This window comes from Macadamia integrifolia, chromosome 12 (genome assembly GCF_013358625.1).
Source record: "Macadamia integrifolia cultivar HAES 741 chromosome 12, SCU_Mint_v3, whole genome shotgun sequence".
In the NCBI taxonomy this organism is placed as follows: domain Eukaryota; kingdom Viridiplantae; phylum Streptophyta; class Magnoliopsida; order Proteales; family Proteaceae; genus Macadamia; species Macadamia integrifolia.
Genome location: NC_056568.1, coordinates 28,073,565 through 28,085,484, shown reverse-complemented (window position 1 = coordinate 28,085,484; position 11,920 = coordinate 28,073,565). Strand labels below are relative to the sequence as shown.

The window sequence follows — 11,920 nt, the reverse complement described above, 5'->3', positions numbered from 1 at the left end:
TATAGGAATTACAAAATAAAAATCATAGCTGCAAATAGGTGTCTTGAAATTTTATTACATAAACAATCAAATCAGGGGGTAACCCTTATCTACTGCCATCTGATTTGCAATTTGTATCCTTAGCTCATTCATCTGTCTTCCTTGTACACGTTGACTGCCCTGATGAATTGTAGTAGAAGTACTCGCAATATCACCATCTTCTTGTGACCCGTGAGCGTTGACTACCCTGACTCTCTCTTCATTAGGATCATAGTAGTCATCTTCCCCATATTGTTGAAAAAGTGCATCTGCTATTTGTTCAGATTTAATATAGTTATGAAGTCCACAACAAGCTATCACAATATAACTTTGGTAACTAAGTGAGAAGTGAGGCATGTTTTTTAAAATAGGGAATCTTGATTTTAAAATCCCAAAACAACGCTCAATATGATTCCTTAAAGAAGAACGGCGTGGGGGTCGTTTCATTTCATGCATAATTGCAGTAACTTGGGTAGCAAATGAACGCTCCATGGCCGTTTCAAGTTCCACATAGTTTGTTTGAAGGAGAAAAAATGCAAGTCATTCTCCCAATAGCTTCTTTTTTTTTTTTTTTTTTCTTTCTGCTTCTGTTTTTTTTTTTTTTATTTAATTTAATTTAATGAAACTAACTTTGACCTATACAATTCTCCCGATAGTTTTTCCATGTTAAAAGGGGGGGAAAAATAAAAATCTCACTCTTGCAAGAAACTATGAAATACGTTACCTGATTGGACGATCGAATTTTGCCATGTTAACTGCTGCGCATATGCTCATGAGTCCTGACTAATTTCTTTTCTCATTCAATTTCTTCTGTGGTGTCTCTGAACTTGTAATTCTTTAAAAATCATAAAGAAACAAACATAGCAAGCTTAATCTGAAATAACAGATTTGATTACACAATCTCCCTGACCACAACCTGGATTTTCCTGCCAAACTGAGCATTTTAAGCATCGAAGGCTACCTGTTGGCTCTCTGGTCACCAAATTCACTCCAAGATCGTTCGTTCCTTCCCTCAACTGCGTCAAGGGAACAGAAACGGCTGACATAAACGCTTGGCTCCAAGTTACAGTGAGATCTCCACAAGGACGGAACCAATAAAGACATTAATGAAATATTTTTACAAGGCAATAAGATACATGAAATAAGGGGTTAAAAAGCGCCGAATGGTGATACCATTGACAGGTAGAAATTAAAGGCAGCTGTGAAGTGGTTGGCATGAGTTGGGGTCCCAGAAAAACAACTTAACGAGGGACCTTCTTCCTACTAAGTATTTCCTGTTCTTTTAGACGATGTTGGAACCTTGCAAGGCGGGCTTGAAGGCTAACCAGTCCTGCTGCCTTCCGTGCCAACACAAAGCTCAACTGGGTCACATAGTTGTCTATCAGGCTACCTGGTTGATCCACTTCTGCCAATAGTTTCATCTCCTGATATGCAAAAAAAAATTGGAAAAATTAAAATATGCAAATGAAAGTAGAGAATACCCCTCAAGCTTCAGTTCCACAAATCAAAAACTAAAAGAAAGAAACTCAACAACTCTTCATTATAGAGCAATCAGCAAACATACTTCAATCAAGTATAAGGAAAAATACCAGCCCAGTAGGAATTTAGAATGTTTTCACATCCATAAATAGATGATATATTTAAGATAGAATTTTGGACTTACTTCACGGACAATCTCCATAGTATCTTCAATTTCTTTTCTATGAGCAGCAATCAAAGCCTCTTCTTCCTGTACCAGTGAAAACAATAGTGTTTCAAAGTCTTGCAAACACTAACTTCCCATGCCAGATTTGACGGAGAGAGAGAGAGACAGGTATGAACTTGTACCTCAAGTATTGCATTGATATCTCCATCTTGGCGGCTTGGTTCTGGTCCGTGCTGTCTTGAACCAGTACTGTTTAGATTAGAATCATATGTATGTTGTGGTTTGTAAGTGGGCAAGTCAGATCCCCCACCATCCTTTTTGGTCCCGTTTCCCTGTTTCTCTGATTTTTCTTCCCTAAAAGCTTTCCTCCGAGGTGGAGATACCTTTTGCACTTTCTCCTCCAGCATGTCATTTGAGTTTTGGGCAGATAAATATGATTTCTGGCTAGTAGAACCACCAAAAGCAGATCTGGTGTTGGTCCTCTCCCTTTCTAAGGAGCCTGACACCACCCCAGATTCCCCCCTTCCACTTGAGGGATAATTTGATGGCAAACTAGGCAAACTAGATGGTTGTCTCTCAAAATCAGAACCAGAATTGTAGGAGAAGTTTTCTTTCTCTGGAATCCTTTTAGCCATATCCACCATTTTCATTTCTTGTGTCTGGCTATAAACATCCTCCGACTCAACAGCAACAGCCAAAGATGATGCTGATGAAGACTCCTTACTCGCTGGCAGTAAGAAGCTGCACCCTGATCCTTCTTTGCATTCCCACTCTTAGAAAGACTTTTAACTCTGTTTACACAACAATTAACATCATTAAAATAAAAAAGTGAATGATAACTCCACTGCTGCATGGTATTTGAATAGTTCACATTCAACAGTAATTACCTGTCCGCATATCGCAATGTATTGAGAGTATGCTCACAGGAACCTGCATTCGGAGAAATGCAGGAGATCATAACAGTCCTAGAATTACCAACAAAGGAATCACGGAGCACCTCAGTGAGTTTACTCCCACGAAATGGGATATGAATCTGATCGTTATCAAGAGCACGGATACACTCCTTGAGGGCCAAAAGGCTTTTGTTAATTTCTGCTCCCTCAATCCTGCAAAGGGAAAAACAAACGGTTGAAATTAAAATCACAGAACAAAAATAAGAGAAGCCTGGACACAACATTCAATCAGTGAATAATACAGGTAGGATCCACTGTCTGAGGAATCCCACAAGGAGATCACATACAACAGGAAACTGATGAACTTTGCAACACTTTCATGATTTTTTCCCCTGTGATGATAGTTCATTATATTTTTTTACCAAAAGAAAAAAAAAAGACAGTTCATTATTTCTAAATCTTGACAGAACCATCCAATTGCGCAACATGCACAAGTGAGCCATTTGTGCCAGCATGCCACTGATGGATGTTCTAGAGATCTATGTAACAGCTACTTCCAATTTTGCAGTTTATAACAGCAATGCATAAAGAAGTGTGCTCCAGTTAAGACAGTTTGCTCAAATAGCTTTTTAAGGAACAGACACAAGTAACTACGCTGGAAACAATGTGAAACCTAGGGACTTGAAGAAAAACGGTGCTAACCATCTCGACATGTCATAATCTTTCTTGCAAGAAACTAAACGCAGGAACCCTGCTGTTTGTAATGGACACTGGATTTAACAGAGAAAAACATTACCTTGTTTGTCTGTCATTGTCAGTGGTGTCAGCACCTCGTTCACTACCAGCAAGGTCAATAAAAGATATCTTCCCAATAACTTTCCCAACCTTGGACTCATCAACATCGTTCAGCCTTTTGGATCCATTTATCTCACGGTGCTTCTTAATGGCAAGTTGTAAAATAGCATGTGATCTTGAAGATTCCTCATTCGCACCAGTAGATCCTGTACTTCTTGCTGCATTTCCTCTCTCAATGTATTCCTTAACAATTTGAACATCCGAGACCTCAAATTCCTGCAGTCCAACAATGCAAACTTGTTGCCGGCCATCTTCTCTCATGCAAAGTTTCCTGTTTAACAAGATTTAAAGCTCTCAGATATTCATTGATATCAGACCCATTTCCCAGGGAAGGGTCTGATTCCAATTATTTCTCAATAAACAGAGGAGCGGTAATCAGACAGGAGCATTCAAAGACACAAGCCAAAAAAAGAATCAATCAAGCAATAGCAAAAAAAAATTGACCTTCTCTCACTGAGCAGATCAAAGAGTTTCCCTCCATATATCTCAAAATAGCTAAGCCACAACTTAAATCTCTGATTACGGTATGCTGGCTGATGCAACAATCTAACAATGTCTTCTGCTGCTCTCAAAGGCAGAGGTTGCATGGTGAACGTCTTGCCACTACCTGAAAATTAAGTACATGTACTTTAATTAGTGTTATAGGAATTCAAAACTCAGCCAGCTTCCAGAAGAAAAAAAAAATCAACCTACGTACAATAACTAACTGGAAGAATTTATTTGTTCATTTGTAAGTTGTAAATAAGAGAACTAACGATGATAACAATGAAACAGTTCTGTAAAATATGATCACAACAATTTATAACTGAGAAGAATGATAAACCTTCATATGATAAGATGACTATAAACCTGGGAAGAAAGCCAAAAGAAAAGCAAAGGAGCATGCATAGATTAAAATCTAACAATTTTTTGCCTTAAACAAAATAATAATGGCTGAAAACAACATTTTACATGTTCTGTAACTTTCAAACAGAATGCAAGCCAATTCATTTTTCCAACAATAATCTGGCCCTTTACTCATGCAAGGTGAGACAGCAGGGTGCAATATTGAGAAAGCCTGAATATCTACAGACCTGTCTGCCCGTATGCAAAGCATGTTGCTTTCGTTCTCTGGAATATGGTAGGAATAATCGGCTCTACAGTCACACGATACACCTGTCCATAAAGTGCAAAGGTTGGTGATCAAATCTTTTGTTCTTCAATAAAAGTAACATTACAGGCTCTAGTTTACACTAAGCACGTAATGACTGATTTAAGAATATTTACCCTAAACAATAAATGCCTGCCGCCAAACAGAACTGTTTAAATAGGCAACATCAAAGAGAATAAATAGAAAACCAAAAACAATGGCTAGTTTTCCTAAAGATACATCAACTTTAAACTTAAACTCAGGTAACAAGATTGTTACCTCGTCATTGGTAACTTGTTCATCTAGAACAGCATCAAAACAAAATTCATGCTTCTCCACGTATGCAGTCAAGTCCACCTTCCATCACAGCAAAACAAATTAGTCCTTTTACATCAAGCGAGAAGAAGCCGCACTTTCCATCAAGCATAATGCAATGGATTGCATCATCAAGTTATACATGTAATAGCAACCGAGCAATGTTCAAACCTTCAGCTTTGGCTCGTGAACGGTTAAGTATGCATTATCAAATACTGTTACAATATCATCCTCCTTCCTCGAAAGCTCCTTCTTGTTTAAAGGTCTTTTCCGCACCTGAGACAAATATCAAAAAATTAACATGAGAACAATAATATATATCAAGAAAACGCTCTCTTGCGTATATCTGTGAATCATGCAATTAATGTACCAAAAATGGTACAAGCACAAAGCTTCAATAGCTGGCCATGATAAAAGAAAATATTCCCTCATTTGTGTGAGATGAAAAGATGATCTCTCTTTCCCCTTTTATTTGGTAAAGAAAATAATTTATGCATAAGCACAAGGTTTGGAAATGTGGCAATTTTACCATGTGGCTTTCTTCCCACGTGGGGAGAGAAATGGATCATATAGTCAACAAAAGCAGTAGAACAATAACTTCATTAAATATCATATTGCGACCTAGTGGTCGCAGGTTCACGTCGGGGAACAGCCTCTTGTGCGAAGCAAGGATAAGGCTGCATACATTATGACCCTCCCCAGACCCCACAGTGGTGGGAGCCTCATGCACTAGGTACGCCCTTTTTTTATTGAAAATAAATGTCAAAACACAAACAAGAAGGCCGTCTAGCGTAAAGTGATGAAACTATTAACCACACAATGTTTATGCATCTGGTCACAGAAGAGTAGGAGATGCATAAGCCGCACTCTTGAATTGAGGTCAAAAGAACTAAATAATTGAGCTAGAAATAATAAAATCATCAGACAATTTCAGGTACAAATATTGAACCAACATACCACAACTTTAATCTTTGCCACATTGCTATCCTTTGTGCTGACCTCTTTTTCGTTTGTTGGTAGTCTAGTTGAGGCATCTATTTCCACTCTTTGTTGCCTACTATTCGTTGCATCAAAGTCATCATCAAACCCCTTTACTACAGCGGGCATGAAAGGCGAAGGCTCAAAGGATTCTGACAATACATGCTGCTAACAGGATAACCACAACATTATCAACAGAAAATATAGAAGGAGAAACAGAGCATACCTCATAACTTCTCTCAACTCAAATTTTAGTTTCTAACAACCAGCGCCCCCCCCCCCGAAAAAAAAAAAAAAAAAAAAAGGCAATTTTCTTTTAAACACAGTTATTAAAAGACACTATGTCATTTTCCCATGCATAGTTGTCATGGCACCAAGCTGAGCCACAGTGGTAGCCAGCCGTCCTGACGTGTGGCCATACATACACATATAAATATACATTCATAAAGTAGGACTATAAAGGTTGAAATATAGAACATAAGGGCTTAAAAAGTGAGACTATGGAAATGTACAAGGGTAGACATGAGAAATGATTGAAATTTATAACATGTAGATGGTATTAATCATCAAGTTTTGGGTCTGAATGCCTTGGCACATAAGGTGATCTGCTGCCTTGGATCTCAAGGAGCACCCTGTTCCCTGGGCAACACCGTGACAGCTATGTTAGTACACTAAGCAAGTTAGAACCTATCATGAGCATTAGATCAGAGATAAAATAACTAAAAAAGGAACCGACAAAAACTCTCACAACAATGATTCTACAAAGACCATCATCTACGAAGGTAAGATAACATGGAAAATCAGCACATTTATTATATTCATTTTTTATTTAATTTTGGAGTTTTATATTCATAATCCTACTACTGTTCACAGTTCCTCTAATCCCCTTCAACTATACTGAATTAAGTGCAGTGTCCAACTCATTGGAATTGGTGACATGGGTCTTGTTTCGCCATTCCAACTCCAACACCTGGTTTGCCTCCATAAAAGGTCTTTGAAGCCATATTCTTATGTATCTAGAATAAATAAAATTTCACCAACACTCGCACATTCTTTCCCCACAACATAAAGAAATCACATAAAAATGATTACCGAAACATTCTTTCCATGTGATGTGTCAAAAACATAAGTATACTGTTGTGGCCTTCTACAAGCATGATAGAGGTCAGTCCTTTAATTCCAATCAACTGAGGCAGCTCCATCATTATCTGCAACCTCCTAGAAGTGCAAGCCCAATCCCAAAGATAGGAACCAATTCACATATATGAGGAGTACGTCTAGCTAGGTCCTCAAACAGTCATTAGATTTTTTCTTTCCACTGCCCAATCATATAGAAAAAGAAGAATAACATCCTAACCAATTTATTTAGGGGTGTCCCTACGCTCACAACTGCCTGTCTATAATTCTCTATTTTGGACTTTGGAGCCACCATAGGACCTAGCATTCTAGCAGACAAAACCTTCCTATCCTCCCCTTCTAAAGCTACATTAACTTCAGAGGAATTTCCATTGCTTTCCACTCCCAACCTTATGGAGTTTATCCCTACAAATGGCTAGTGAATAAGTAACATCATCTCAACAAGATCCTTTTCACTGTATCACTGATCAACCTGACAGAAACCCGGCCAACATGCCTCAAGGCTTGAAAGTTCTAAACAAACCAGAAACATTATGGCAAATTGAAAACTTTGACCTACCAACACTCGAATCTCTTTAGTCCGTGTCAGCTGGTTTGTCTCCTACCTGCTGTAGTAAAACCATATCTCAATTTCTTCCAATACTAGCTCCCAAACACCATAAACTACCAGACAAACATACCTTCAAGAATAGGACCTTGTATCATTTGCACCTATTCTGACCATCCAGATACAGTACCATTACTTTATCACTTCCTCTGACACCCCACCCATATGACAATTAACATCTACGCATAAAAGAGTCAACTGAACCATCTCTAGCATATCTGTGCTCCTCCATACCCCCTCTCTCTAGACTGTAGGCCAATTTCCATTTCCAGTCTTAACATGGCACAATGTGTTTTAAAGCCTTGAGGAACAGGCCAATGAAAAGAGTAACACACATACACAAGCAGCTGGTGGCCAAACAATTGATTTTCAGAACTCAAATCACCCTAAAAAGAAACAGGATTCTCCGCCACCTAGTATAGTAATTATTTTTTAAGGGACCTTAGTATAGTAAATTATTGTCTGACACTTGCAATTGGAGGTACCTTTAAAGTCCTACCCCACAATTATTGAAGTTGAATGAAATTCTAGTTTTATGCCACTGTGTGAAACAGTGAGAGAAGAGATTCCTAGGTTAGTGAGAGACTAACCAAGGCCATAGGTGAGATGCCCTGGTTATATCCCCACCCCTACTTAATTCCTACTTTCTATTTTAGTACTCTGCAATACCATCATCTGAGAAGTACCGAAAAGCTGTTTCTCTGCTACTATTGTTGTTGCTGATCGTTAGAAGGTTGTTCTAGTGGTTCACCATCAGAAGTTGATTTTGAAGACTCAATACAACTTGCAGCACTGGTTCTCCAGATTTTGGGAGGGTAATACCCTTCATATTCTTCTCCGTCGCTGGTGGTTTCAGCTGATCCTATGGCTGGTTTTGGATGTAGTCTATCAGTTTCTATTTTTTAGCTTTACTTACTATTTTGGATCTCACTACAAATCTCTTGATCTAGCCATTAATTGTGGCTGGGATTTTGAACTGTCAACCCTCACCAAGTCTACTACCCTCGATAGCACTAATTTCCCCATCCAAGTAGTAGTGACTTGCTAATTCTGGACCAAAATTTATTTATTTTAATTTCTAACACCTATTCTGACCTGCTGACAATAGTGAGTGCCCTGTTATTCTGTAACTGGTTGTTTTCTCAGTAATATTCTGACCTGTGGTTGCCTTTAATATTAAAGGCTTTGTTATTTGTGTGTTGATTGGGTTTGCTACCTATTGGTCTGTTGTTGGGTTAACATATTGTTAACAGTACTTGTGATCCTACTGCTGGACAGGATACTAGTGGTCCTATTGTGGACTGGTTCTTAGTTGTGACTTGTCTTACATTAACAACCCAGAAAAACTGCAAGTCATGAGATTTACATTTGAAAGTTGATTAACTGGCTTAAGATTAAGATCATAGTAGTCAGTGGGCTAGTCGACCCAAGGCGACCAAGGCACCTTGACACCAAAGCGACACCATGACAACTATGCTTAAATTAATTCCCAAAAGACTATTGAAATAAGTTGCCATGCTTGTATACTACGCAACTCTTATATCAACAAGTTCAGTAGCGGTGAAAGTGAACACATACCTCAGAAAGAAGCTCAGTATCATCCATAGCATGAAGATCCAAAAGGCCAGCTCCAAATTCACCTCTAAGTTCAGGGGAATAGAAACCTTCTGTCGCAGCAGCCATTCCTGAGCTTTGAGCAGTTGGGGTATATGGTTCAGAACCAGACTCCCCATTCAAGTTGAGGTTCCTGATTAATTTAAAAAGCTTCTGCTTTTCTTCAGCAGATTGTGCTCCATAACCCTTCAACAAAAGTTGGCCATTTATTATCAGAACCAAGATAGGATGAGCAAACATTTTATATAATACATTATAATCTACAAATACATACATACATATACCATGAAACCAGGTATCAGACAACAACAACCAATAGGGAGAGAAAAAAGAAAAAACCAAAATAGTAGCCCAATTTCCAATTCCCAGCAGTTGAAAATTTAGGTGGCAACCTTACAGATTCAGACAAACAAAAATTAAATAAGCAAACACCATCAAAAATAATTTCCAAGAACATGCTGATCAGTAATAGTAAATCATAACAGTAAGTCCAGGTGCAAATAAAGTGACATTCTAATGGAATTACAAATACCATTCTAAAAGAAGTGAGAAAAAGCAACCCCAGCTCCAGACAGAATGCTTATTCAGACCAAAGTCAGTTCAAAGATAAATAGATCTTCCATTTTTTTTACATAAAAGTATGGAAATGGAGCAGCATTGACGTACCTGCATGAGGAGGTTCGGAAGAAGACGATGATCAATGCCAGTTGAAGCCAAAGGAGAGGCCAGATGCTGCAATCCTGCGGACTGGAGCCACCGTGCCATGACAGCATCGCCGACATCGCTCGCAGGTCCTGCATTATGCAGGGATGTCCCCCCAGGATGATCATACAGAGCAGCCGCCGCAGCAGCGGCATTGCTCTGTTGCATCTGGCCACCCATGTGGCGCTGCGAGCGGCGTTGCGGAGCCAATTTTTACACTTTATAGACAGACTCTGCGAGGAAGATAAATCCAACACGTCATACTCCGAAGAAAAAAAAAAGGCAAAAGAGATAAACACGAAAAAAGACAATAGATTGAATAAGTGGCCAAAGAAAGCCCTAAATCTACTGAACTCAACGAATTAAACTCACGAGTAGGGGAAAACTCGAAGATCAAGCAAAACATTTACGTGATTCCTCGCCAATCGAGATCCAAGGCTTCTGAATCTGCAATCGAAGAGAATCCGATCTAAGATAGCGAAATACAAACGATTCCGATTCAAAATCAAACCTTAGATCATGGTAACTAGATCTTTAACAGATTTAACCGTTATAAACCAGACGAATCGAAAAACAAGCAGAAATGAAACAAAAATTGACAAAACCTTACCAGATTATTTCCGAAACAAGATGTTCATACGTGGTCGATCCACTGTCCCGGTTTCTTCATTCAAAATGCTCAATATTTTCAAATGGATCCACGAAAACTTGAAACAGAGAAACTCCAATAAGCCGTAAAGGCGAGGGTTTGTAACCTTTTGTTCTCTTCTCTCTCTCTCTGCAATTCCTTGCGATGATAGCAGAGTCTGAAAACCAGCACGCGGGATTATGCCTTCATATAATATTATTTTTTTGAAGGCAGTACATCGGAAGATATCTTTTAGAATTACAATAAATGTGAATAAAACGGCTATATTTACAATAGATTGACCAATATATTCCTATATCTTTCTGAATTTACATACACCTTTTAACCTTTATTGACCTCCTCAGCAACAATTCCGTAATTTACATCTAATCCCCAATTTTCGCTTTTCTTTACCGAGACCTTCATGGCTTCATGTAATCTGCCTACTTTTGAACTCCCCAATTAATTATCCAAAGTTAGGAATATACATCACATACTTAGTGACAATTTGCGTGGCACGGCATAGTATACTCATTATTTGTAAGGAAAACTAATGGTCAGAGTGCTGGAACCATGTACCCATGTACCCTCTTATACTCATTTTCCTCTTTGAAATTTTCTCTCCTTCCTTATATGTGAACCTTTATACGAATTGTTCACATATCTTAATTCTCTTATCTTCAACAACATCAAACACTAGTAGGCATGAGTGAAAAAATGACGATATGAGGTGTTCAAAACATCCCTACTTTTTTAAAGAGAGATGTTCTAAACCACTAGATGATGAAAGCATGCCTTATCTACAAAATGTGTGAGAGGTGTGAAGTATTCATTTGTAGTGAGTAGGGTTGTTTATTTTTTATGAAAGGTTTTCATTCATACCTCGTTTTTGTTAATGAATGCATCTTGGTCTAGATTGATTGACCTAATCGTGTTTAAGGATGTCTTACCATAGTTGTGTGCTTTGCCTTAATATGAATTTTGAAAGCTAGCTAGGCTAGGTTTAGTAATAGCCAAAACAATTGAAAAGAGATCAATAGGGATGATACTTGACAAGGAATTTGATCCCCCCCCCCCAACCCCCTAACATAAAAGGCCAACTACAGTTGTGTTGCACAAGATAGTGTCATCTCACTTTGATTTGCATCCTCATTAGTGAAATCTGATGATGATGATGCGTCTCGACTTTAGTTGCTTGCTAGGTGATCTACGTCGCTCGCTCGAGTCCACCTACTCCTCATTGGGCTATAAGATAAGATACACATATTGTACTACTTGATTGGTGAGAAAGAGTTGTTGTAAGAACCGAAAGACTCTTGTAAGCACTATAATCCTCCATTGGCTTCCCGTGGAGATTCCTTTCCACACAAGCAATGGGGCAATACCTCCCTAATTTGTA

The 11,920-nt window shown here is 38.6% G+C and overlaps 1 protein-coding gene across 1 annotated transcript; it reads right to left on the bottom strand.

The window, feature by feature from the left end:
- Nucleotides 1–791: 791 nt before the first annotated feature.
- LOC122057840 (kinesin-like protein KIN-13A) lies at nt 792–10,722 on the bottom strand. The gene is given in 15 exon segments (XM_042620156.1): nt 792–1,442; nt 1,682–1,747; nt 1,846–2,396; nt 2,399–2,454; nt 2,551–2,769; nt 3,353–3,682; nt 3,856–4,018; nt 4,485–4,566; nt 4,820–4,897; nt 5,027–5,131; nt 5,813–5,998; nt 9,156–9,377; nt 9,858–10,126; nt 10,266–10,340; nt 10,504–10,722. Coding segments are annotated over 13 exon segments (2,457 nt in total). The 5' UTR covers nt 10,074–10,126; nt 10,266–10,340; nt 10,504–10,722; the 3' UTR covers nt 792–1,259.
- Between the last annotated feature and the right edge of the window lie 1,198 nt (nt 10,723–11,920).